Source organism: Bos mutus, chromosome 3 (assembly GCF_027580195.1).
Source record: "Bos mutus isolate GX-2022 chromosome 3, NWIPB_WYAK_1.1, whole genome shotgun sequence".
NCBI classification, from domain to species: Eukaryota; Metazoa; Chordata; class Mammalia; order Artiodactyla; family Bovidae; genus Bos; species Bos mutus.
The window spans coordinates 92,852,469-92,877,599 of record NC_091619.1 but is presented as its reverse complement, the minus strand read 5'-3'; the positions used below and the strand labels follow the sequence as shown (position 1 = coordinate 92,877,599).

Genomic DNA, 25,131 nt, shown 5'->3' with positions numbered 1-25,131 from the left:
TTTTAAAATGCCAAGCTCTTCCTGTCTCAGGTCTCTTGTGGTTTCTGTCCTGTGGTTCACTTCCCCAGATTGTTTGATGGCTGGTTTCTTATCCTCTGTACCAACAGTCCCTGTTTATTCCATGGCCCTAATTTGTTTACTTTCATTTGTTTCTATAAGAGCAGGACATTTAGGTGCTCAGCAGATATTTATTAAGTGAAGGGAAGGAGAAAGCAGGGAGTCTGAGCATTTCTAATGGAGTGGAAGCTACCATCAAGGAGGTTCCCATTGGAAAGTAGGGATCTTACAAAGATTTTTGAGGGTGGCAAGGAGGACAAAGGCAAAGCTCTTCTTGAGTGGGCAGCTTGCTGATAAGCCTTGTCTCTAATCAGTACTGCCCCTTCACCTGGGAATCAGCTTTTGAAAGAAAGGACGTATAGTGGATACATGTTTTTGTCTGCCCAGTACCCCGTGTTTTTTAGTAATAACTCCCAGCCAAGTGTGTAACTGAAGATGGACCAATTGTAGCACCTCACGCCTTTGCAAGGTAGTTCTCACACTTCAGTGTGCATCAGATCCACGTGGAGGACTGCGATTGTTCAACCTCACCCCTACATTGAAAGGAGGGGACTTGGTCATTTGCATTTCTAACAAATTCTCAGATATCTAATGCTGGGAAGCCACCAGCCTAAGGGAGGAACATTTGAGCCAAGTCAGACTAATCAAGAGTCCTTATTTGGGGATTTTTCATACTAAGGAGCCCTTTTCTTCTGGTTACAAAGCTATAAGGATGTAAGGTCTGAACCACCATGCAGAAGAGTCAGTTCGAGAGCATCTAACACGAACAAAGTGAAGGGTTGGAAAAGACCTAATGGATGCACTTGAGCCATTGATTCAGTTATCCCCTAGGCCAGACTCACCACTGCCTTCCCACAGTTCATGTGGGCCAATACATGTACCTTAATATACTAGGGGCTGTTTGTTTAGTTAGGCTATTTATTTAGTTGATTTCTTTTTATCTTCAGTAGGCCTGTGAAGCAGCTGACATTAGCCCCATTTTATAGAAGAGTAAACTGATTCTCAAGGCAGTAAAATAATTTAAATTCAAGCTGTACTTATATCCACTATCCCATGTAGATAATAGAACTTACAGTTGCTATGTTTAGTAGATCAGGCTTTTCTCTTATGGATTTGTTCACTACCTCTTTTCTATAGATGTCTGCAAGTCACCTCTACCCCAGGGGCAACAGATTTCTGGCCCATGAACCACTTTGACCCACAGATGTGAAATATTTGGCCAGCCAGCGCTCTTAAGCACTTAAATTCTAAGAGTGTCTTCAGCATCATATGCTTCTAAGTTTGCCAGTGTTCCTACCTCTCAGTGTCTTACACCAAATCTCTTCTAGCATATGGTTTGGACTCAAGCCACAGTCCAGGCCAGAGCCTCTGCATCAGTTCACGTTCCATCTCTGGAATAGCTGGCTGGAACTCTACCTCTTCAACTGGGATTAGCTCATACATTTTCCTCCAGCATCCTAATTTTATGAGCAAATATGGTTGTTTAAGGATTGCCTTTGTCCAACTTAGACCCTGCCCCTACCTCATAATGCCAAGTGCCATGTGGGGAACCATGCCACACAGACATAATTCCATGCACTCCAAGCCAAGGATTTCTAGTGTTTGAGTTGTTAGCCAGTACCTTTTCCTTACTTAACAGTGGCCCAAGAGTCAATTAAATCAGATCCAACTTGAAGCTAATAATTGGAAAGCTTGACCAGTATTTAGCAAAGCATGAGCTTTAGAGTTCAACTGCTTGGCTTCAAATATTTCTGATGTGTAATAGCTGTGTGGTCTTAGCGAAGTTGTTTAACCTGTGTCTCAGTTTTCTCATCTGAAAAATGGCAGTAATAGCCCTACTTCTTAGAGCGGTTTTTGAGGATTAGATACGTGCAGACTACTTAGACTCACAACGGGTAAGTAGCACTTACTATTTAGACGTCCACAGCAATCGTCTGTAATTCTGTATCTTCTCAAAGTAAGGGCTCGATTATATTTTGTCATTTTAAGAGCTAAGTAGACAGCGGAAGCAACTCATAGACTGCTCACTTCGAAATGGATTTTTAAGGCCCTGAGGCTCCTTGTTTGTGGATTTACTTCAGTCACCCTGCCAGACAGTGATGAACTTTGCACCAGATTTCCACAGAGCTGTGCTAACTCAAGCAGAAAGGCACTTTCCAGCCTCGGAAAACTGCATCTGAGGGTGAGGGTGAGAGGTTCCCATTTATTTATTAGTGAATTAGTGTGATGGTGCTAAGGGCATAACAGGACTGTTGAGAAGGCACACTGCTGGACTAAATTTGAAGCAAAGAGGAAGACTGTTTTCCACTCCTTACCATCTTAGAAGAAATCAACTTGGGAGTCACTCCAGAGAAAAGTATCTGGATTTTATTCCCTTGTTGAATGATTCAGGCACTCAGCAGGCTGGGGCTTTCTAAAATCCCCCAGTGCTCCCTTCAGTTGCTGAGAATCTCCCACTCAGACCTGAGCCAAGTATTTGGTTGGTGCTGGCCTTTCAGAGTCCTGGCTTCGCTGTCGGGTCATGGCTTTTTTGCTGTGAATGACGATAGCTGTCTTGGAAACGCTCCTATTCTGACTTGAGAGATAAGGAATAGGGAATCCTGCCAACATATGGGAGAGCTGATAGGGACCAGCACACTGCTGGAAGCTACCCTGCCAGTTCAAGGCCTGGGACCAGTGAGAGGCAGAGTAGACTTTGTTGCCAAGAGCCTGTTCAGAGCATGTTACACAGTTGCTGCTCCCTGAGTTCCTCTGTGTGGCAAGGACTCAGACTTTCCGCAAATGAGGATTAGTTGCTCTGGGTGTCCTGGACCACTGTAGAGGCCCCTGATTGAGGGAGTCTATCATCACTTCTGGTAAGCCACCTGGCAACACAAGCCTTTGACAAAAGATAGGAAGGTACAGATCCGTTGCCTCTTTTTGGAGATGAAAGCCCAGAAACAGACTTGACCAGAATTAGAACTGTTGACAGCAGGAGAGAGCCTTAATCTAGTTCAAATTACTAAATTTTAGAGGCTCCATGACTCCCAGGGTCACACTGAAAAAGCAGTAGTAGCAAAGCAGGGGCTGCAATTAGGTCTCCTTACCTGGAGGCCAGAAATCTCCTCACCCGATCAGCTGCCTTTCTAGGGCAGATGTGCTAGGAAGGTCTGCAGTGTTAGAGAAGCAATGACCAGCAATGGCTCAAGACACAATGAGAATCTCAAGACAGCATTTTCACCTTCAGAGGCCTCTGCACAAGGATACAGTGGTGGTAGGCTCCCAGCGTTTTCACCTTCCTTCACATACGTGTTTGTTTTTGGCCATCCAGCTTGCAGGATCTTAGCTCCCTGACCAGGAGATCAAACCCCGGCCACGTCCGTGAAAGCACCAAGTCCTAACCATTGAACCTCCCTCACAAGCATGTTTGAGGGCGGAGCCCAAGCTGCAGGTAGGATAAGGGAGACAAAACTGACAAGACTGCAGCCAGGGCAGCAGACAGACGCTAAGGTGCTGGGGGGCTAACTCGTGACGCCCAGAAGGAAACAGCAACAACTAGGAAATCACCCTGGCATGAAGAGTTTAAAAACACCTAAAATGAACACTGAGATGAAGAAAGGTTTTTGTAAACGGCAATTTTACGTTTGGAATGCAGTGACCAGTGCTGCTTTTATACTGCAATGGTAGCATTCTGATTTGTGAGGGAGGCCAAGACGCCACCCTGTTCAGCAGCCTAGCTCCAGTTCACCCCTTTCACCTGCCCTGCTGGGCTGGGCACCCAGCATCCAGGCTGTGGGAGAGAGCTTGCCCTTTGTGGAAAGCATTCTTTTGTCTAGTTCTAGCAAGATACTGGAGCTTTCCTTCGGTAGCATTTCTGCTCTGACAGTACACTAAGTGCAAAAGAGGATCTTTTGACTGTCTTTTCAGTCGAAAATGAGAATATGCTTTACCTAAAACCCATAACTTCATTCAGTATCAGTCACAGGAAACTTGGTTGTATATTAATTGATTAAACCACCCTGTCCCTAGCATATGCTTAAAAGTGTTTGCTAAATACAGCAGGCTGGAAGATGGGAAAAGTCTGTGGTCCTTCCCTTACAGAAACTGCATTTGTGTGTTTGAGTTAGTCAGACACTTTAAGGGGCCAGAAGGATAAGTGTTGAAAAGAGCTTCTACTCAGCTCCATCTGATTGTTGCCTTGTGAAAATGAGGCCCAGTATTGCCAGATTTTTTAAGTAAGAAGCCAGAAACCAGATTTATTTGTGAAGTCTCCCCATTTTTAAATGTTTGTTAACTTATTCTGAAAATTTTAAAACATTAGGTTGTCTAAATAAAACATGCTTGGGCCATATAGCTTCTGACTGAAACTTTCTGCCCTGCCCAAGAATTCAAGCAACAAAGTATTTTACTGAAATAGATGTTGCATGATCTCTGAAGTGTATAAGTTTTATTACTGAAATATAGCTTTTCTCTTAACTGAAAAATCTAAAACATACATAAACAGGCTAAGAATAAGCATTCTAAGAAAAATGCTATTAGTAAATAAATGTACTTTGAAGTATAGAAGATTTTTTATCTTTCATAAATCATTCCCAGTGGTTTCAGTTTGGCGTATAGCAGACTAGTGTCTGAGAAACTTTACCTGCGAAATTTCTTGGCTTTGGCACAGAAAGGGCTCCCTTTCCTTCAGGCCTCGAGATCACCATTCCTTGGTAGTGGGAATTGATGTTTTTTCCTACAAATGGACTCAAGATTATCTCACTAAAAATACATGTTTGATTGTTTTTTTCAATTGCAGAATTACAAAGGGGCTGTAAGAAGTAAGGTAGTGGGATTGTGTGAAACCTGTGTTTAGCCCTCAGAAATCTCGAAGCCTGAGGTCCAGATCCTCTTTTGGGTCCTTCCAGCCCTGGAAGCTGAGACCTCGCTGAAGTCTTAACAGTGATTTACATACAGGTGGTTGGTTGGTGGTTTTTTTTCCCCAAAGCCAACTTTGATTCCATCAGTGTATTTCTAAGGAAAATGTAAACTGTTCATACATTCTCTTAACATCACAGTGAAAAACAAGTACCCGTATGTGTGACAGGGCAGGCAGGGAGCTCCACCTGCTCCGGCCTTGACAGAAGCCCTTGGCCGCACTGGTGAACATGCTGGCTTCACTTCTGCACAGACACCTATGTCGTGCTGTCCCACTGGAGCACCGGTGGACCCCAAAGGCAGGGCAGGGGGAGGGGTTCTTTTTGAAATGTTTCCAGGAGCTCTGTCCAGCTGATTCTGTCTTCCAGCCTGGGACTGCTGCACAAAACTACAAGGACACTGATGAGACCATAGATCTGTTGCCCTTTTCTAGGGAAGACTTGGCTTGGAGTGTGGCTGCCTGGATTCGAAAATGTGTCCTTGACTCCATGGAATAATTCTTATAGTTTTGCCTGGAAGAGACCAGAGAATCAGACATGTGAAGCTGCTCCAGGTTGTGATTTTTCCCTTAGTCTGAGCTGTGGGAACCCACTAGCCAAGGAATGTTTTTAAAGGCTGATCCCTATCTCTGTTTAAAGAAAGAGTTGGGCTTAAATTTAATAGGGATTACCTGTTATCTTGCCTTCTGGAACCACTCTTGGTCCTTTGGGGCCCAGTATGAAGGAATGATTTCAAGATCCATGGGCTAGAAGGCAGGAGACCTGCACCTTCACACCAGCCCTGAAGCTTGCAGTGTGACCCTGGATAACTCAGTCATTGAGTCTGGGATTTCAATTCCTCTTTGGTAAATTAGGGAAGAAGCCTCCCTATACCAGGTGAGAACTGGGTTCCCCCGGGACACGGGCCCAGCCTCTGGGCTGCCTACACTGCCTTTGCCAGCACCCTCTCACACTGCTGCCTGGCACCTCTGCCTCCCCAGAGCTCATGGGGAACAAAGGCCAGACCAAGGCAAATCAAGCCTTACTTGGCAGTTTCCAAGAGTTTGACAGCCTCTTCATTTCTGCCTTGCTCCATAAACAGCAGGGCCAGCTCCAGCAGGGCATTTGGGATCAAGTAGTGGTCATATTTAATCCTCTTTTCACTGTAGGACAGAAGAAAACACGGCTTACAGGCTCTTCTCTTGAGACATCCTTTGGGCACGTCCGTCAGACTCCTCCTGAGCGTCTCCCAAATGGGAGGATCCAATTCATGGTCTCATGGGGTTTTCTGACCTGAATTCCAACTTGGAAGGTTCCCACTATTTAGCCCTAGAAAGACTTAAGAACCACAGCAAAGCCTTCCAGTCCTCTGCACCTGGGCCCTGAGTCCCTGACAACCTATGGTTCACGTCATGTCCTAGGCCCACCTCCACCTCAGTCCCCAACCCCACCCCCCCCCCCACTGCTGCCCTTTATTTCATCTGCAACCCTTTCCCTCTAGGACTTCACCTAAGCAGGGAAGGACTGACCGCTGTCACCTGACCTCAAGTCTTTCCTGTGTCCAGGCATTAGCACATGCTCTACCTACTCCACTTAAAACTCCTCTTTCCTTGCTTTCTCTGCCTGATAAACTTGCCAACTGAAGTGGCGTTACTGGAAAGCCTTTCCTGGCATCTAGCATTATGTTTAGGTCCTTCCTCCTGGCACCTGCTGGCCTCTCTGCTTTCCTCTGGCACAGCCCTCACCATACCAGATTAAGTTACCTATAGCTGTCTCTCTAATATCTGTACTCCCCAAGGATAGAGAGTCTCAGTTACAAACTCCAGGGGGCACCATTCACAGGAAACACTGCAGATAGGCTCCTGTCGCTGGGCATTCTGGTGGCCCTGGAGGACAAGGTCTGAATGATCTGGGCCTAGAAGGGTCCTGGCACAAAACAGAAGCTAGTACATGTGAAGCGAGTAGGAGCAGGCCAGAGTCAGGCACTGTGCATGTGTGCGTATGGGAAGAGAAACCCAGAAAATGCCACCCTGGAGCCCCGGGCCCAGCAGTAGGCCATCTGGAGTGACAGCAGCCACAGAGGCACTTACTTGGCAGAGATGATCCTGAAATTCTCCTCAGCCTCCTGGACACGGCCCAGATATTTCAGACACAGGCCTTTCAGCAGCTTCACCAAGCATTCGTCATCCACTGAGTACTCATTCTCTGAGAATAGGGGAGTGAGGGAAGACAGCTTTGTTCATTTTCTCAACACTCATAGAGCCCCTACTCTGCTGGGCCCTGGGGACACAGAGATGGCTCACACATGGCCCCTGTCCGCAGGGAGCGCACATCTGGGGAGGAAAGACAGATACTGAGACGATGACAATGCAGTGAAATCAGGACTGACTGAAGGAAGCTCGGGGCTTGTGGAAGCCCAGCAGAGGCCCTGATGCTCCCTGGGGGACAAGGGACAGCTTCTTGGAGGAGCTGTTACTGAAACTCAGCCTAGAAAGGCAGAGGACAATTACCAGGGCAGAGAAGTGAGGAAGGACATTTTGGGTAGAGGGAAACTTCAGCTGTAAAGACCTGTGGTCAGACCCAGCCTGGCCAGTTCAAGGGCCTGGGGTAGTCACCTGGGCCCTTTTCCAGCATCTCTTCAGCCTTGATGATAATCTCAAGGATCCCATCTGTGAGTTCCGGCTGCTTCCCAATCACAGCGTAGCCATTCCAAATGTACATCATTTCCTAGGGGCAGGGGAGCAAATCAGTCCTAGGTTTCCTCCCCAGTGGGGCCTCAAGCTTCTCCGTCTATAAAATGTGTAGCTCAGATGAGGATCACTAAAGGCCCTTCTAGCTCTAATCTTCCATGGTAAGTCTCAGCCCAGCTTTTGAAGCTGTAAGGCTTGAGGGAGTGAATGGAGATTCTTATCTCTTACTTACGATTGAGATCTCTCCTTACCCCTGTGAGAATTTAAGATGGACCCGTATTCTCACTCTTTTCATATAGTTTTCAATTACGTTTCTGTTCCTGGGTCCCTAGGGCACTAGTCTGCACTCTCCCCATCTCTCTGTCCAAATTCCCCATCCTTTGAGAACAAGGTCATGCCCCTACTCTAAGGAGTTGTCTTCCTTGCTCCAGCTAACGGCCTCCTGTATTGAAGAGTCATAGTTGACGTAAGCTCTTCAGGGGCTTAAGACCAAGTTACCTTCTCTCCTATTTCACTAAGGCAGTGGGCCTGAGTTTTCATCTATGAAACATGATTTCTTTCTTTGCCTTAACTGCCAGGAAGCTCAGAATACTAAATTTTCATTCTAGTAACTCTAATCTAGTTAGCCGAGATTAGCATTTCCTAAACTATCAGACCAAGCAATGGACATGACAGTGATTTGTATACATAAAGTTCTAGAAGGACTTTTTATAGTTTTTTTTATGTTCTAGGCAGGGACTTTAAGTTTTGACAAGTACTTATTAAATCATTACATGGTCTAAAAGAGTTCTGTGGCTAAATAACAGGGATAAACTGCATCTTCAAGCTTCTTCTCGGAGACCTACCATGCAGATGAGCATATAAAGGCTCCAAGAAGGTCTACAGTATGTAAACTTTGTTCAGGCTGGTCTTTCCCAAATGTATTTAATCACAGAAATAATCTTATGCGCACATAGCATCTTGCAGGTTACAGTTTTGGAAATTCTCCCCTAAATATCCGGTTAGCTGCTTTCCCTGCCCCTCCTTACAACATATGCCCCAATTTGATGACAGCTTTATTGTATATTTTGAATTGTAAAATAGTTCAAAATTTATTTAAAGATATTCAGGATATAAGCTCAAAATAAATTCTACATAAATACTGAACTTGTTAATTTCTGTAGTGTTTAATAAGTTTTTATCAGCAGACTTTCATACCTGCTGTATGAAATGGGCAAGGTAGATATTTACATTAAGGGGAAGGGGACCTTGTATGCAAGTCACACAATTAGTGAGCAGCAGAGCCAGGTCTCTGAAGCAGCACCCTTCCTACCTTTCTGGCTGCCTTATTATTTGAATAACAAGGACTCTTAACAAACTAGAACTTGCTCTGATGCCTGCTCAGATCATGCATGGAATTAGCATCATAATTGTGATTCAGAAAGTTATGATGGGCTCTGGAACCAGACTGCCTGGGTTCAGATTCTAACTCATCAGCTATGGGACTTGGACAAGTTATTTCATCTTTCTACTTATATCTTATCTATATTTTAGCTTCCTACGTATCTATTAGGCCTTTTTATCCCCTTCTGTAAAATGGAGATGCCACCAGCACCTAAGAGGGTTCTTGTGAAGATCAGATAAGGCAATAGGCAATGGGTGTAACGAGCCTTGAACACAGCATGTGCCCAGTAGCAATGCCAGCAATTACTGTTATTTCAAAGGTGACTGTAACAGGGGTCCCAGCCTCAGAAAAGCTTGGGGCAGTGATGGGGGAACAGTATAAACAATAATTAAAATCATGTGACAAGACAGAAACAGACAGGATGGCAACACAAACAGCTGAGAGATGCCTATCTAGGAGAGCTGCGCTCTCTGCTTTCAGGCATCTGCAGCCTGCTCACCTGTCTGCCCAACCCCATCCCTAGTAGACCAGTGCTTTCTCAGAGGTTGAGGTAGGCTCAAACTCATGTGTCCCTCACCCAGGGCCAGGTGATTTGTAAAATCATCTCCAGGCCCTGGAGTCATGAAGGTCTCTGTCCTGCATCCACACCCTCCAGGGTCACTGGCTATATCCCTGACCCTCAGCTAATCCCCACAATCCCAAATGAGTTCAGGACCAGTCAAGACCCTCCTACCCACCAGAGCAGGGACGGGCAATGAGATAGGTTTAGGGGAGAGGTAGCGTCTGGACTTCCGGATGGCAAACTTCTCTGTGGGTAGAGATTTCCCAGCAATCTTGAGTTTCAGGCCTGGCACAGCTCTGTGGAAGAGATGAGGGTGGAGAGAGGGCAAGAAAATGCTAGAACCAAGAGTCCCCAACCTGCCCAGCCTCTGCTTGACCCCTCTCTGGGCCTCATCATCTATATGATGAGAGTGTTGGCTTCATAGCCTGTGGCTACAGCCTAATTTCATAGGCCCTATTGCAAGATCTGACCACTTCCTATGGCTAGGCAGGCTCCTCTGCACCAGTAGCTAGAGGTGAGAATGTACATGACCACCACCACCGCCCCTCAGGCCTGCTATGCCTTCCAGTTGTCCCTCTCTACTCCCAGCCCCCATTTCCTGAGGGCCCAGCAGAAGTCTGACCCTAGTTTCACAGAGGAGATTAAAACTCATAAAGGGAAGGACCTGCCCAAGACCACACAGCACAAACCTTTCATTAAGTCTGGCCATGTGAGTTGCAGCCTCCTCAGCTGTTTCCAAGGGTAGAGTAAAATGTGGTATGCAGCTGAGCAAGACTACATCTGGGGCCCCACCCCCCCAGCTCTGCCTTGCCCTGAATTTCTGCCACGATCATGGGGGTATGGCTGTGACCTGAGCCGTCCAGGCCCAGGAAACAGCTGGACCTAGTTGTGAGGTCCCCAGCAAACACCTCTGCCATGTATTCACTGTGGAACCTCTCTGGGCCTGCTTTCTCATCCCTAAAATGGAGACAATGATATGGAAAGGAGAAGTTGTTATCCCCAAACATGCGTCTTTGGCATAAGGGTTATTTTAGGCTGATTATTTTTAAGAAAACAGCAAACACATCAAATGCTCTGAAAATCTAGTAGAATTTAACCTTCTCGTAAGAGACATTTTCAAGGAAAATGTCCATTTGTAAGGATGTCTTTCTCTAGACCAGGAAGAGGAGGAAGACTAATTCTCCAGAAACTTATCAATGAAGAAGGTGGAGACTAAAATCTGCATAACAACCATATACCCTCTCTTTTACCTGAAAACCTCCCACAACTGGCTCCCCATCCAACTACATCTTCTTTTTTGCTTTAGCTGGAGATGACATTTAAGGTAACAGCTTGGGCCATTTCAGAGAGTCAACTCAGTTTTCCTGGGTCCCTCCCATACAGAAGTTATTAAATTTTTGTTTGCTTTTCCATTAATCTTATTATGAGGGTCTCAGCCAAGAATCTAGAAGGATGGAGGAAAAATACCTCTTATTTCCCCACAGATTCTTACCTTCACAAATCTTCTAGAAGAGTTACATAAGATAAAGAAACTAAGTCACTCAGTAAATGACAGCACCCTGTGACTGTGACAGCCCAGGAAGCAATGGTTACACTCATTTCCATATCTGCACGTTGGGGCCAACCCTCACCATGACTGGGGAAAAGCCCAAGGCTCCCGCCTCAGGCCTGCCATGGCTGAGTCCTGCTCCAGGCCCTTCGCAGAAGGCAAACACAGCAGTGCAGGTAAGAATAAAAACAGCCACCATGTACTGGCTCCAGGCCCCACCGCAGACTCTTTAAATCTAGTCTCTATTTGATTTGCAAAACAACCCTGCAAAGCCGAGTTTGTTATTCCCATTTTACAGATGCTGAAAGGGTCCCAGATGACACAGGTAACAAATGGCAGAGGCCAGATTTAATCCTGCTTACGTGATTCCAACTCTGCTTTTCTGAGTGTATCAGGTTAACTCAGGCAGAAGGAACCTCTCTGGACCTGTGTCCGCATCTGTGCTACACTCTGGATCAAAGAGGCACAGTGGGAACGACGTTGACAAAACCACTTTTATGAAAGAAAACCTCTGAACAGATTCAAAGGGCTCTAACAGCAGCAGCAAGAGGAGGTGGGGGTGGGGGGAGGATTGGGGAGGGCTGGGGTTCCGGGCCCTGGGGATGACAAGCCCCCATCTCCCTCTGCTCAGGGTGGCTGTGGGCAGAGCCTGGCTGAGACCTACAATGGAATGCAATGGCCGCACCCACCTAAACAACTCCACTTCGTCATCTCCGAACGGTTTGTAGTCCTCCTTCCCAAACATGCTGAGGTAGGCGGCCTTCATGTAGATATAGGTGGCCTGTGTGAGGCAGAGCAGCAGTCAGGTATAAGCAACCTGCCCTCCAAATCACAGTCCTGAACTGGCACACACACCTCACTGGAACCTCACTATTATCCCCAACCCCCAGGGGAGAAACTGGGTCAGGAAGCTGAAGCAACTTGAGTCTGTGACCTAGGAGTTAAATCCGTGATGGGCCATGTCTAAGCACCTGACCTCTCCACTTTGAAGCCACTGGGCAGACGGCAAGCAACTAGTGGTGCGCCAGGCGGAGCTGAGGACAGGATGGAGATACAAAGACAGGGCGGCAGGGGCTTCAGGGAAGATGCAAAGGGAAGCAGCCACTTCACACTGGGCCCTTGAAAGCCAACGGGAAGATTCACGGAAACAGAAAAAGGACCTTCCAGGCAAAAGGAACGTCCTGATCAAAGGGAGGGCAGAGACGTGTGTAAGTGGGGTACAAATGGGTGGGTAGCATAAAGCATGGAATACCCAAGAAGTGTGAGGCCAGGAGGGGCAGGGACCCGGGTTGTGGCTCATCTCAGGGTCCCTTGGTGAGACTGCTTGCTGTGTACCAGGCACTTTACATATATCCCAAAGACAATGCCAGAAAGGAATCTGTACCCTACCTCTGCTTCCTGGGGCCGCAGGGCTGCTAGGGGCAGAGCTGGGAGGGACCCCAGGTGTGTGTGGCTTCAAGGGATCCACTGACAAGAAAGGGGTGGTTTGCAGAGCCCCAACCTCACCCCCATCTCAGAGATGTATCCCTGAAAGCCGCTCCCCTTTGCCTGAAGTTCAATGCTGGAGGAGCCTGGCTCTGTGCTGCCCTCCAGTGGTCAAGTATTGAACCACAGCTAGACCCCCTGGGGCTGCTACCCAGCAGAGTACAGTGGGTAGAGGAGGGAAGGGAGCCGGACATCCTGGAGTCTAGTCCTAGGAGAAGGTGGAAAGCAATCTCCACCTGGGAGCCCCACCCATGCTGAAACCCAGGGCTGCTCCCAGTTCCAGCCTGCCCTCGGCACCTCAGCCTGCCCTTCACAACGTGAGGAAAACCTGGTCTTTGCGGGTGTGCTAAGAAGATGCTCCCCTCAGTGAAATCTGTCCCCCATCCCCTCTTTAACCTCCTGGTGTCACCTGTGCCTTCTCCCTCCGCCTGGCCCCAGTACTGAGCCACCAAGCCCTCAGGACTTTACTACCCACAGAGCTCTTGAATCCCACTGGCCTGGCCCTATCACGCCACACCGTCTCCCCGCTCCAGGCCTTGCCCTAGTCCATGTGGTCTCCTCACTGATGTCCTGCTCCCACTCCTGCCCCCCACCAGCCATTCTCCACACCACTGCCATGTGGACATTTTAGAATAAGGTCACAGCAGTCCCTCTTTGACTCATGATACCCCATCACACTTAGGGAAAAGGCCCACATTCCCTGTCATGGCCTGCGAGGCCCGATGCAGCTTCCCTCAATTTCTCCTCCAGCTTCGTCACTGGTGCCCCCTCGCTCTAGCCACACTGGCCTCTGGGCTGTTTCCAGAATATACCAACTCATGGCTTCAGCTTCCTTCTACACCTGTCCTAACATCTACCAGGCCTGGAACATTCTTCACGGAGATGTCAGCCTGGCTTGCTCCTTCACTCCATTCTGGTGTCTTCTCAGGCAGGCCCCTCCTGACCATACTGTTCTCCACATCCTGCACCCGCACCTTGCCCAGTTTTTCATTGCACTTAAGCAGAACCTGACGTTATCTCACACTGCACATCATCTATGTTTCTTGTCTCTCGCCCCACTAGAACATGAGCCTCGAGGTCTTTGCTTTGTTCAGTTGTAGATGACCTGCCCTAGAATAGGACTGGCATGTGAGGGTGCCCAGTGACTGCAGGACAGATGTCTAAAAGCACAAATACAAGCCACAAGCAACAAGGGCTCCCCCACTGTCAGGCTAAAGCCCAAACAGCCACTCAGGGCCCTGGAGACTGGCTTCTCTGGCTCCTCCTCCAGGCCACTCTTCCCCATCACTCCCTAAACTCACCTCAGGCCCCTGCTTGTGCTGTCCCTCTGCCTGGGACCCCACTGTCCCTTTGTTGCCAGGCGCATCTGTGGGCTTCCTGTCAGAGCTTCTTCCCCAACCCTGCCCCCCACCCGGACTGAGTCAACAGGAATTAGGACAGATGCAGTGACCTAGCATGGTGAGAGCCATGGGCATCCAAGTTCCTAAGGGATGTTATGGGGCCATGCTGATGGAGAGCCATAGCCACCCTGCCTGAGGGGGAGTCCGGTCTCCCAGAGTTACCTGTTTGCCTATTGATTCCACGTATTTATTCTGCTGGATTATTCTACTAGCTTCTGTGCAGGCAGACAGTCCTTGTCCCAAAGAAGCTTCCAGTGTGTGGCTTAGAGGGGGAAGATCCCTCCACGGCCCCCCTGCACTTCCATCCACAAGCCCTTCACCTGGTTAAACAGGGCCTCCTGGCAGCCCCCTGGCTCCCCAGCCTGTGCCCTGAAGTTCTCCTGGCCTGGCGTGTCCTTCTGCCACCATAACTCCTCGTCCTTCGAGACTTTCAGTTCAGACATCTTTTCCAGAAGCCTTCCTTGTCCTCTTGGCTGGGCTAGTCAGGGCTGCCTCTAAGGCCCCCTCGACCCCCGCATTGCGGCACTGAGCACACAGTTGTCACCGCCTGGTTTCTGGCTGCAAGCACTAGGGCCGAGGCCCACGGGGTGAGCCAGCCTAGCACGGGCAGACACTGAGCAGAGGGGCTGGCACGCAGGGCAGTGGCCACGGGCCAACTCCCTAGAGCTAGAAGCTGGTGGACTTCAGTAGCCAAGCGCTGGAAATTAGGGATGAATGAGGCCCGAGAACTCGAGGTGCCACAACCTCTACCTACTTTCACAGGAAACCCTTTTGAGAAAAGCATTGCAGAGAGAGGGGGGCTGACCACCCCAAAGCCACAGAGCTGAAGACTGAGCCAACTCACAGCCAGACTTGCTGACATGTGGGAGGCCTGGCCCTCCCTCTGTTCCTCACAGAAGCTCTGTGGCCACCTCAGGTCTCTTCTTCCCTGGTAGAAGGCCCAGCTGCCTGCCCCACTTCACAAGCAGGCTTCTGCTGCTGCTGCTGCTAAGAAGGCTTCTAGATCACTTTAATTTAAAAAGGTTCCCGGAGGCTTTGTTGGGAGGGGGAGGGATGAGGGATGAATGCTGGCCCACAGGGGCTGGGCCTGAGGAAGTGCCTTCAACAGCAAGGTGGCCTTAGGGCAAGCTGGGCCTACTCAGGGGAACTGAGGAGCAAGGGAAAAGCAGAGGCCTTGGAGCCACACAAAACTGTCTTCAGACCCTGTGTGTGTCACCAACTGCTGTGTGGCCCAGGGAAGTCTCTCACCTTCTCTTAGCCTCAGTGTCTCTCATGTGCCTGATGGAGATAACATCTACCTCCCTGGGTGTAATGTGGAGGAAAGGACAAGCTCTGGGCACACAGTCAGAGCTCAGAGAAAGCCCACTCCTCCTCCCAGCCCTGCCTGCCCTGAGCCAGTGAAAGTGAAAGTCACTCTGTTGTGCCCAACTCTCTGTGACTCAATGGACTGTAGTCCACGAAGCTCCTCTGTCCGTGGAATTCTCCAGGCAAGAATACTGGAGTGGGTTGGCATTCCCTACTCTAGGGGATCTTCCCAACCCAGTAATCGAATCCATGTCTCCTGCACTGCAGGCAGATTCTTTACCATCTGAGCCACCAGGGAAGCCAGCCCTGAGCCAGAGAGTCCCTTTCAGCCTGGGCCCTAGGCAGGGTGACTGAATAGGGACTTCCATGCAAAGGTGGGGGAAAGATGAGAAAATCAGGGTCACTGAGACATACGTGCTATGGATTTCACAATAGTGGATGCTCTCTGATGATCTAAATGATTCTAAGACTCTTATCTGTGTTATCATTACTCTATGATGATAATGGCTCATACTTGTTTCACCACTTACCATGATAATACTTTGGCCACCTGATATGAAGAACTAACCCATTGGGAAAGACCCTGATGCTGGGAAAGATTGAAGGCAGGAGACGGGGATGACAGAGGATGAGATGGTTGGATGGCATCACCAACTCGATGGACATGAGTTTGAGCAAGCTACCAGGAGTTGGTAGTGATGAACAGGGAAGCCTGGCGTGCTGCAGTCCATGGGGTTGCAAAGAGTCAGACACAACTGAGCAACTGAACTGAATTGAACCATGATAAACATTTATGCTGAGCATCTGTTTTGTTTCGCCTCCATGGCATCTCCTTAATGCTCACTCCCAACAACACTTATTCTGGGGCATCAACTCATTTTTCTTTGGGGGAATCACCCCTCTCCTACTTCTAATCCATGAGGGGTCTTCCCACTCCTGTTTCCAGGCACTGGCCTGTGATCTATGCAGACCAATGAGGCTCTGTCATGGGACTTTGGTTGAAACCAAATGGGAGAGGCAGCCCATAGCCACCCTGCTGGCACATCAAGAGAACCACCTGCCTGTACAATGAAGAAGTCACAGAGAAGAGCATAGTCCCAGCTGGAAAAAATAAGCCCAAATGACTTAGAATTCCTGGAGTCAGCCCAACCTGAAATCAGATGTGCCTGGAATTTTCAGTTATATGAACCAATAAGCCTTTGTGTTTACACCTGCGTAGTCATGTAACATGTCCACTAGCTCCATGTGACTTTTTACATTTAAATTAAAATAGAATAAAATTGAAAACATCCAGTTTCCCAGTTGCAGTAGGCACATTTCAAGAGCTTGGCGTGCACATGTGACTGGGGGCTCCCACACTGGACAGCTCGGAACATTTTCACTGTAACAGAAAGTTCTGTTGGGCAACACTCACGCAGACCACGTGAGTGACACTTCTGTCCCTTGTGGCTAAAAATCTCGATACCTTGTAGTTCTAAAGGTCACCTGTTTCCCGTGGTCTTTAGTTCCTTCCAACCCTGAGGTCTAGTAGAATTTGTGGTTTTGCTTAAACTATAGCTGAGATCTCTGTGTTCAGTTAGGGGTTTGGTCCCGGTCTGGGGGCTCATGGCCAGTCTAGGCTGGTCTTCTGGTCTCCCTGTTCCCCCAACATGTGGTGTCAGCCCACCTTGGACCAGGAGTTCTCCTTGCTGAGCAGGTCTGCATAGAAGTAGGCCATCTTCCACTGGGCCTTGTAGGTGAAGCACCACATCAGCTCCCAGTAGCACATGTGGTGGAACTGCTTCCAGTGCTGCTGGGCCTCACAGCACTCCTCGAACCGCTGGATGGCCTGTGGGTACCCAACACTGAGCCTCTGCCAGTATCCCCCAGCCCCAGCCGTCCGCCCCAACCCCCCGCCACACCCTCCATCCCTGCCCAGCTCCACAGCAGCCCCAGCCCCATGCCAGCCTCAGGAGCAGGGCGAGCAGCAGCATCGGGGAGACAGCGGGTGTGGCCTCCAGTCCCAGTTCTATCCTCAAAGTCTTACATGACCTTGGGCCCAGTTACCAACCCTCCTAGGGACTCTAGTCTTTCGGCACAAAGCGAAAGGGTGCGGGACAGAGCTATAACAGAGGCATAATAGGCAGTGGGAAGTGTTAAAGTGATATAATGATGTCTCTGCCTCAGAGCAAACTCCAAAGGTTCCGGCAGCTTCCACAGAGTGACCCGGCCCGGGGCGTCTGTCCTTCGGCCTGAGGAACCACAGCCAGGACCAGCAGGAAGCACCAGAACTCCGAGAGTCACGGAGTCTGTCCTGGGCCTTGGCTTAGTGCTGGGGATTCTGCCAGGGTGGTAAGCCTCCCCTCTCTCACCCCTTCCACGGTTCCCTCCCACCTTGGAGCCCAGATCCTTAGTCAGGCCGTCCAGGCGCCTGCTTCGCCCCTGGCAGCAGGCTCCAGCCTGTCACCCTGCCCTGGACAGTGGACCCTCTCGCCTCTCTGCCTTACTCAAGGGCACTGTATCCCTCCTTCTCCCTGCCAATCCCACTCACCAGCACTGCCACCTCCTCCCTCGCCCTCCCAGACTCTCGAGTCGTTGGCAGCGCCTCTCCTGGGCCTGCTGCCTTCGTGGGTCTTCTCTCAGCACCCCCTCCCAGTCTGCCTGTCTCCTGTCTGTGTGTCTGCTGTCCTGGGAGACCTGAGGGGCCTCCAGCACTGGCTCAGACTCCTGTTACTTACCGCATCAACATTGCCTTTAATGACTTCAATCCGCCCCGCAAAGAACAGGAAGATGGCACCCTACAATGACACGTATCTGGGTTTGTGGGGGTCCACAGGGCACATGTGGGCTGCGGGTGTCTGCCAAGAGGTAAGGCTCACCTTAGGGTATCGCTTCAGGTAGGGTCTCAAGAGCTTCTCTGCCTCCTCGATGTTGACGTTCCCGGTGCCTGAAGGGGGTGGGGGGGCAACAGGACTCGTCACCATTCTCCCTGGTGGTCCTCCCAGCAACCTGCCAGGGGCTTCTCAGGGCCTCCATTTCTGCTCTGTGAAATGCGGATGCTAACTCTTCTGTCTCCAGGGTGACGTGGGGACTGAATAAGACACTAGGGCTGACAGCATCCTCATGCCCTCTACAAGGTGGGCAGGACCCACCTCCATTTCACAGATGAGAACATCGAGTCTGGAACCCAGTCACACTGTAAAGAAGTGAGTGTCCAGGCCCCTGGACAGTTGCGGTTCTACTGTTTCTGGTTTCAGGGCCCCCTCCCCAATCCTGGGGGCCCAGCAGCCCCTTGCCCTCTCACCCCTGCCCTAAGAGGCAGTCAAAGCCCAGAGGCCCTGGCGCTCACTGTGGGGGGCGCTCCTACCAAGCACGAAGGTGAGGAAGGTGTGGTAGCAGAGCAGCAGCATGACACAGAGCACGGCGCGGAAGCTGTGCCCCGACGCCCCCTCCTCCAGCTGCAGCAGCCCGTAGTCCTGGGGGAAAGACGGGGACAGCTGAGGCAGCCAGGCCTGAGCGCCCCCCGCTCCAGCCCAGGACCTGGGGCAGGGGAGGGGCAGGGAGGTCCCTGGACAGCTGTGAGGGCGCCACTGCTGCGGAAGGGGCCAGAGATCGCTGGGCTCCGAGCCTGGAGCCCTGGAGGCCGCGCAACCAGGAACGAGAGGTTGTCCCTCTCAGCACCTCAGCCATCTTGCTGGGGGCAGAGTACCCCACTGCCACAGCCAGGGCAAAGACAAGGGCGTCCCCTACCTCCCTAATAGCCCCTTCCCCATTCCTCCTATAGTCGCCTGCTCAGTCCCCATGGTGGGTGCCAAGGCCGTGAGCAGCCCCAAGTCTGGTCGGGGAGTAGAAATGACAAGGAGGTAGATAATCCTAACCCAGGCTCAGGGCACAGACAGGGCCATAGCAACTGCAGGCCGGGAAGGCTGCCAGGAGGAGAAGGCTCCAGAGCCTGCCTGGGGAGGAGCAAGAAGCCAGACTATGCTTGTATCACCACCGGCAGTTTCTGCCCCACTGCCTATCCTAGAGTGTGTTCCCGAAAGCCAGACTATGCTTGTATCACCACCGGCAGTTTCTGCCCCACTGCCTATCCTAGAGTGTGTTCCTGATCTTTCTAACAGATACATCTGACTTCCTCACCCCTGCTGCAAACGCTCCAAGCCCCCTTGACTTTGGGATAAAGATGAAGCCAGAGCTTGTGGGTGCAGGAGGTCCCTCTTGCTCCGGCCTTGCCACCCTCTCTTCCTGGCCAGGCCACCCTGTCCCACCTCTCAGACTTTCTCGTGTTCTTCCATCATCATCCTGAGATCCTACTCGGGACCCAAGGGCCTTCTTATAAAAAAAAAAAACAAAAAAAACAAAAAAAAAAACCTGAGGACTTTCAGAGCCTCTAACGAGTGTTTCCCTGGGCCCAGGCCATGGACCACAGAGGGCAGCCAAGCCTGTACGTGTCCTGGGAGGTGAGAAGAAGCGCAGGGTCCCAGGTGAGGAGCGGCCCTTCCCAGTACTCGTCTGTCCTCAGGCTACAGGAGAAAGCCTCAGTGTGGTGCTGGAGCGTGCAGCATCATCCTGCTCTAAGCTGTCTTCCACACAAAGAGAAACAGGCTACACAATCTGGTGGACCAAGGAAGACTGCTTGGTCCTGTAGTATTTATTGTTACGATCATGCTCTTACCACGCCACATAATATGGGTTCTCTGTGTAGTAATGTTTCCTTTAAATAAATTTAAGTAAAAAAAAAAATAAGAACCACATTTGAGAAAAATAATATGTAAATAATAATATAGAGGTCTGTGCACATGGCAAAAAATCAGGAAAGGCTGGAGAAAGTCCAAGCTGGAGAAACACTGATTTGATCAGTGGAGAGGGCAGTCAGCGGTCTTTGTTCAGAGTCACAGGAAGAAGGGGATGAGGCTAGACAGACTCAGGGCTCCTGTCTTACAGGTTAATGCTCCTTGTACCATTCTGGGTCTCCACCAGGGAGCCCTCCCTGATCTGCTACCTGGCACTCAGGGTCCTGCCCTCAGTAAAGCCTCTGGGTTCTTGAGTCCTCTGGTTTCCACCTCAAGGCCCAGTGCACAGCAGGGCTCCCCATGGGCATCTCCTAGACAAGAAAATGGTCCCAAGGGGAGGGACTTGCTCAAGGCTATCTGAGGGGAGAAGGACCAGGTTCCTAACACCTGCCAGACATAGAGATGATGACCCCAGGCCCCTAAAGGACCCCAGGAGCCGCTCTTCATACCCACCCTCACCCTAGAGCCTCTCCACCCTGAGAAGAGCCTGACAGCAATCACTGGTCCCATTTGCAGGAGAGCAGACTGAGGCCTAGAGAGGCCTGGGCCTTGTCCAGGGTCTCACACCGAGGTGGGCGCTGAGCCAGGGCTGGCGCTAAGGCCCCACAGCCCCTCAGCCACACCCCACCAGCTGAGCTCCAGCCCTGGGGCTGAGGATTGGGAGCCCCAGGAGGGAGGTGGTTACCTTGTTTCCTGAAAACCCTACGAACTCAAGCAGCCGCAGGATCCTGGTAGGAAGCATGGACAGCGTCTGAAGAGAGAGCCAGGCGAACTCATGATGGGTGGGGGCCACCCCTCCCAAATGCAGACCTCCACAGTCCTGGGGGTGATCCCTGAGGTGCAGGCCCATCTCTGGAATGCCCATGAGGCCGCCCCCAGCTCCCACTGATGGAGAGAGGCACTACAACATGACAATAAGGAAAAGACTGCGTCTCGATCCTAACCTCACCACTCCCAGCTTGGTCACCTCTCTCTGCCTCAGTTTCCTCATCTGTAAAATGGAAATAAAAATAGCCCCTACCAGACGGATCACATTAATACACATGAAGCGCGTAACAGAGGTTGCACCTAGCAGTTAGCTATTGTTATTACACTTAATCCCTGCTTTGTACCAGGAGATTCATTGCATTGAATCTCGGAACAGTCTTGCAAAGAAGGGATTTACTGCTATGTCTGACAGAGGGAGAAACAGAGGCATAAGATAAGTGACAGAATATGCCCAGGGCTCCACAGATCAGAAGTGGAGCCACTTCTTGAGCCCAAGACAGTCCAGCTACAACCTGCTAAAGTATCTGATGCACTCTGCAGCTTGTATTTCTCAGCACTTGGGCCAGAATCACTGCTCCCATCGTACAAATGAGGAATCTGAAACCCAGAGAAGGGCAGGGATCCCCATCTGAACAGGCTTTGCCTATAGGGGAGGAGCCACCGCCCACCACACACACTTTGGGGGAAGTCCCTGGCCACCCAGGGCCAGGAGTCCGAATCATCCAAGAGCAGCTCCTCCTCCCAGGAGCAGGCACACCTCTTCTGAGCCTCCCTGACTCAGCTCACGCTGTTCCCTCTGCCTAGAATGCTCTTTCTGCCTGAAAAACTTCCCTTACCTGTGGATCCTTCAAGTTCCAGCTCAAATACTCCCTGCTCCCCAGAACCTTCCCCAACTCCTGCAGAAAGAAGTTCTGGCTTTCTGTTCCCCGTGGGTCACCGGTTGTTTCCAGGCCTGTCTCCTTCCCAGCCACTGGTCAATGTCTAACCACCAGCTTTCTGGGGAGGAAAAGGCCCTGATGTCTTGTGTTTGTCAATTTCTGATGCTATAAATATTGTCGCCATAGTTGATTTCAAGCTTCAACTTGCCTCAGGAAGAAACATACAGAAGGGACCATGGAGCCATGGCCAGCCCCCACTCCCACCCCAGCTATGAGTTACCTCCAGGCCGGCAGTGTGTCTGCTTCATCACCGGGGCCCAGGACAGTAACCTGGCAGAGACCCAGTGTAGCCAGTGATGTGCAGGGGAGATTAACCTTGAACCCAGATGCTGGACACGGGGAGGTACGCCCACTCACCAGGTTGAAGGCGCCCACGCCGAGCTTCACCCCTCCTTCAAAGTGCCTGTGGTTCTCCCCCTTGCAGTACTGTGAGGACTGCACGAGGCTGTCCAGCTCCCTGTGGAGGGAGGCAAAGCCTGTTTCAGCCACAGCTGGGGGGCGGGGTCCCCTTCCAGCTGGGGCCAAGTGGCCCCTACTTCTTACTGACCTCAGAACTCCCTGGTGGTAGATGTGTAACTGTCTGGCAATCCAGAGAGCCGATTTCGAGGAACCTCTAGCCCCATCTCCCACCGTAATGACACACCCTTTGCTCTTGAATTTCAGCTCTGTCAGCTCTCGCACACCCGCCTCATCTGACCTCTAGGCATTGGCTTGTGCTCTGCATTCTGTCTAGAACAGCTCCTCAACCTCAGTACTACTGATAAGTTTAGGCTGGATAACTGGATAATTCTTTGTTCAGACTATGGGGGAGGGAGGCTGTCCTGCACATCTTAGGAAGTTTAGCAGCATTCCTGACCTCCACACACTAGCTGTCAGGAGCAGCCTCCCCCAGTATGACAAGCAAAATGTTTCTGGACATTGCCAAATGTCTCATCGGGGGGAAACTGGCCCTAGATGAGGAACACTGGGCTAACTCCAACAGCACCTCCTTAAGGAAGTCTTCCTGGAGTTTCTTGGTCGGAATCCAACCCTCTTCCTTCTGGTCACCCATAGCTCTGAGCACATACATATGCCAGTCCGCCTGGGGCAGGACAGGGAAATTAAAGAGGTACCTGCCTCCTCCGCAGGCCATGAGCATCTCAAGAGCATTCACTCAGCAAACACTGACTGAGCTTCTCTGGAAGGCAGGGCACAAAGCTGTCAAGCTACTATCTTCACAACTCTCCCCTCTCAGGGACGGACCCCCATCAAGTTACTGACAGGAAGAGGGGGAACCCTGGAGCCTGACCTCATTTGGGGTGCTGGGAAGGTTTCCTCAAGGGGCTGACATCTGAGCTGAAGCCTGAGGAACGAGGAGCTAGCCTGCACAGAGTGTTCCTGGCAGAGAGAACAGCATGTCCAAAGGCCCTGAGGTAGGAATGAGCTGGCCTGTTTGAAAAACTGAGGGAAGGCCCAAATGTCTGAGGCAGAGGGGAACAGGAGATGTGGTTACAAGAACAAACGGAGCTCCCAGGAGTGACTCGGCAAAGACCTGGGACTTTATTCTAAGAGCAAGACAGGTCTTGGGAGTTGGCAGGGAGTGACCTGACAAGGTTTGTGCTTTGAAAACATCACTCTGGCAGCAGGTAGGGAGACTGGAGGGGCCAGAACACACGTCTGGTTTCCTTGAGCAATTCCAGCAGAGACCACACAAAGGAGCATGGTATCCATATACTGCATGGCGTGTTATACCCCAGCAATACCTTGAAATCAACCTCACAGTGTCTCCACAGGAAAACTCTCACATTAAGTGGGCAAAGTAATGGCAACAGTCTCGAGTCAATTCAAGTCCACTTTTAATGGAAAAGGAGTTTCAATGCCAAACTGGGGGCAGGAGGGAGGGTTAATTCCTTTCAGAGCTTTACTGGTCTGGGAATTACAGACAAGGACTGCAGAGCCATGTTGGGCAGAAGTGCTCTGGATTAAGTCTTCATTCTTTGCTCCATAAACACGGCCCTATGTGTGGCCCAGTGCTGAGCCGGCATGGAAATAACCTACCTGGCCCTCGAGGAGCTCCCAGTCTCGGGAGGGGGTGTGTATATATAAGCACCATTTCTACATATTGGTGGGTTCAAGGAAGGCTTCCTGGGGAAAGTGGCATTTGGATGGGGCCTTAACATCTATTGCTGTCCTCAAAATTATTGCTCCTGCATCTTTCTCCTACCTCAACCAGACCGAGCTGCTAGTGCAGAATATGTCTTATTTTTCCCTAGTTCAGAGTTAGGCACAAAGACAGCACTTGGGGGGACCAAATGAACAGATACACCCAGAAAACCAGGGGAATAATATTCCAGAAAACTGAGGTCCTCAGGTTGCAGAAATGTGAGGTCACAAGCATTCTAGGTCTCCTGCCTCCAGCCAGCACCCTCTACCTCCCACAATGCAGCCTGAGGGGCACAGGATAGTAGATGCTGTGCTCTGCTGTGCCCCCCAATGCCACATCCACCCCCCACCCAGGCCAGTCCCACTCACTTGTAGGTCTGGTAGCTGTTTCGAACTTTGATGCCGCCCTTGATGAAGCTCACCATGTTCTCGTCCTGCAGGAGGGAGACTTGCTAAGAGCCAGGCCTGGGTGGTTAGCCACAGGCTTGAGAGGATCCTCAAGGCTCCAGATCCTTCCTGGCTCTCCCTCGGCCTCACTTTATGAGGGGCCCTGCATGGGTAGGGGTCCGAGGTCAGCTAAACTAGACCTCCCCACTCTACCCTGGGGGCTTAAGACGAGGGTCTTGCTTGCCAAACAAGCCTTCCAAAATGCCCAGGGCTGGACCACAACCTCCTTTACCAGGCTCACATGTACATGAGCTATGTGTTTGGAGAAAGGCCTAGAGGAGATGCTCCCACCAGTTAACCGTGTCTCCTCCAGGTAGAGGAATTGTGGGGAAGGAAGGGAGACTTTCGGTTTTGGATTGTTTTTTTTTTTTTTTACAACAAGCAGGTATTTATCACATTTGTAATTTCAAGCACCTGGGGACTTTTCTGGCGGTCCAGCGATTAAGACTCCACACTTTCACTGCAGGGGGCATGGGTTTGATCCCTGGCTGGGGAACTAAGATCCCACATGCCACGCGATGCAGCAAAAAAAAAAAGAAGCACCAATACCTACAGCCCACCTGGCTGTTCCGCTCCCATGTATACACCCGACAAAAACGGACATATTTCAAGAAGGCTCATAGCACCACTGTTCACAGTAGCCAAGGACCGAAACAACCCAGATGTCCTTTAGCCGGAGAATGGATAAACAAACTGGCATGTTCACAGCAGGGAGTATTAAACACAGCCTTGTGTGATTGGGTAAAAAAAGCAAGTCC

The 25,131-nt window shown here is 50.5% G+C and overlaps 1 protein-coding gene across 3 annotated transcripts in view; it reads right to left on the bottom strand.

Moving 5' to 3' along the window:
- Window positions 1-3,347: 3,347 nt before the first annotated feature.
- The window catches only part of TTC39A (tetratricopeptide repeat domain 39A), a 51,917-nt gene continuing 30,133 nt past the window's right edge, over window positions 3,348-25,131 (bottom strand). For 2 of the 3 annotated variants that reach the window (XM_005894721.3, XM_070368086.1), the window contains exons 6-18: window positions 24,296-24,360; window positions 22,142-22,241; window positions 20,764-20,829; window positions 18,653-18,761; window positions 18,165-18,232; window positions 18,024-18,083; window positions 16,973-17,134; window positions 11,806-11,897; window positions 9,743-9,863; window positions 7,547-7,658; window positions 7,022-7,136; window positions 5,978-6,094; window positions 3,349-5,465 (exon numbers count right to left, since the gene is read on the bottom strand). In XM_005894721.3, coding sequence (XP_005894783.1) covers window positions 5,342-5,465; window positions 5,978-6,094; window positions 7,022-7,136; window positions 7,547-7,658; window positions 9,743-9,863; window positions 11,806-11,897; window positions 16,973-17,134; window positions 18,024-18,083; window positions 18,165-18,232; window positions 18,653-18,761; window positions 20,764-20,829; window positions 22,142-22,241; window positions 24,296-24,360 — 1,311 coding nt within the window. In that variant the 3' untranslated portion in view covers window positions 3,349-5,341. Of the gene's footprint in view, window positions 5,466-5,977; window positions 6,095-7,021; window positions 7,137-7,546; window positions 7,659-9,742; window positions 9,864-11,805; window positions 11,898-16,972; window positions 17,135-18,023; window positions 18,084-18,164; window positions 18,233-18,652; window positions 18,762-20,763; window positions 20,830-22,141; window positions 22,242-24,295; window positions 24,361-25,131 lie in introns of all 3 variants that reach the window. The other variant, XM_070368087.1, reaches the window with a different exon arrangement.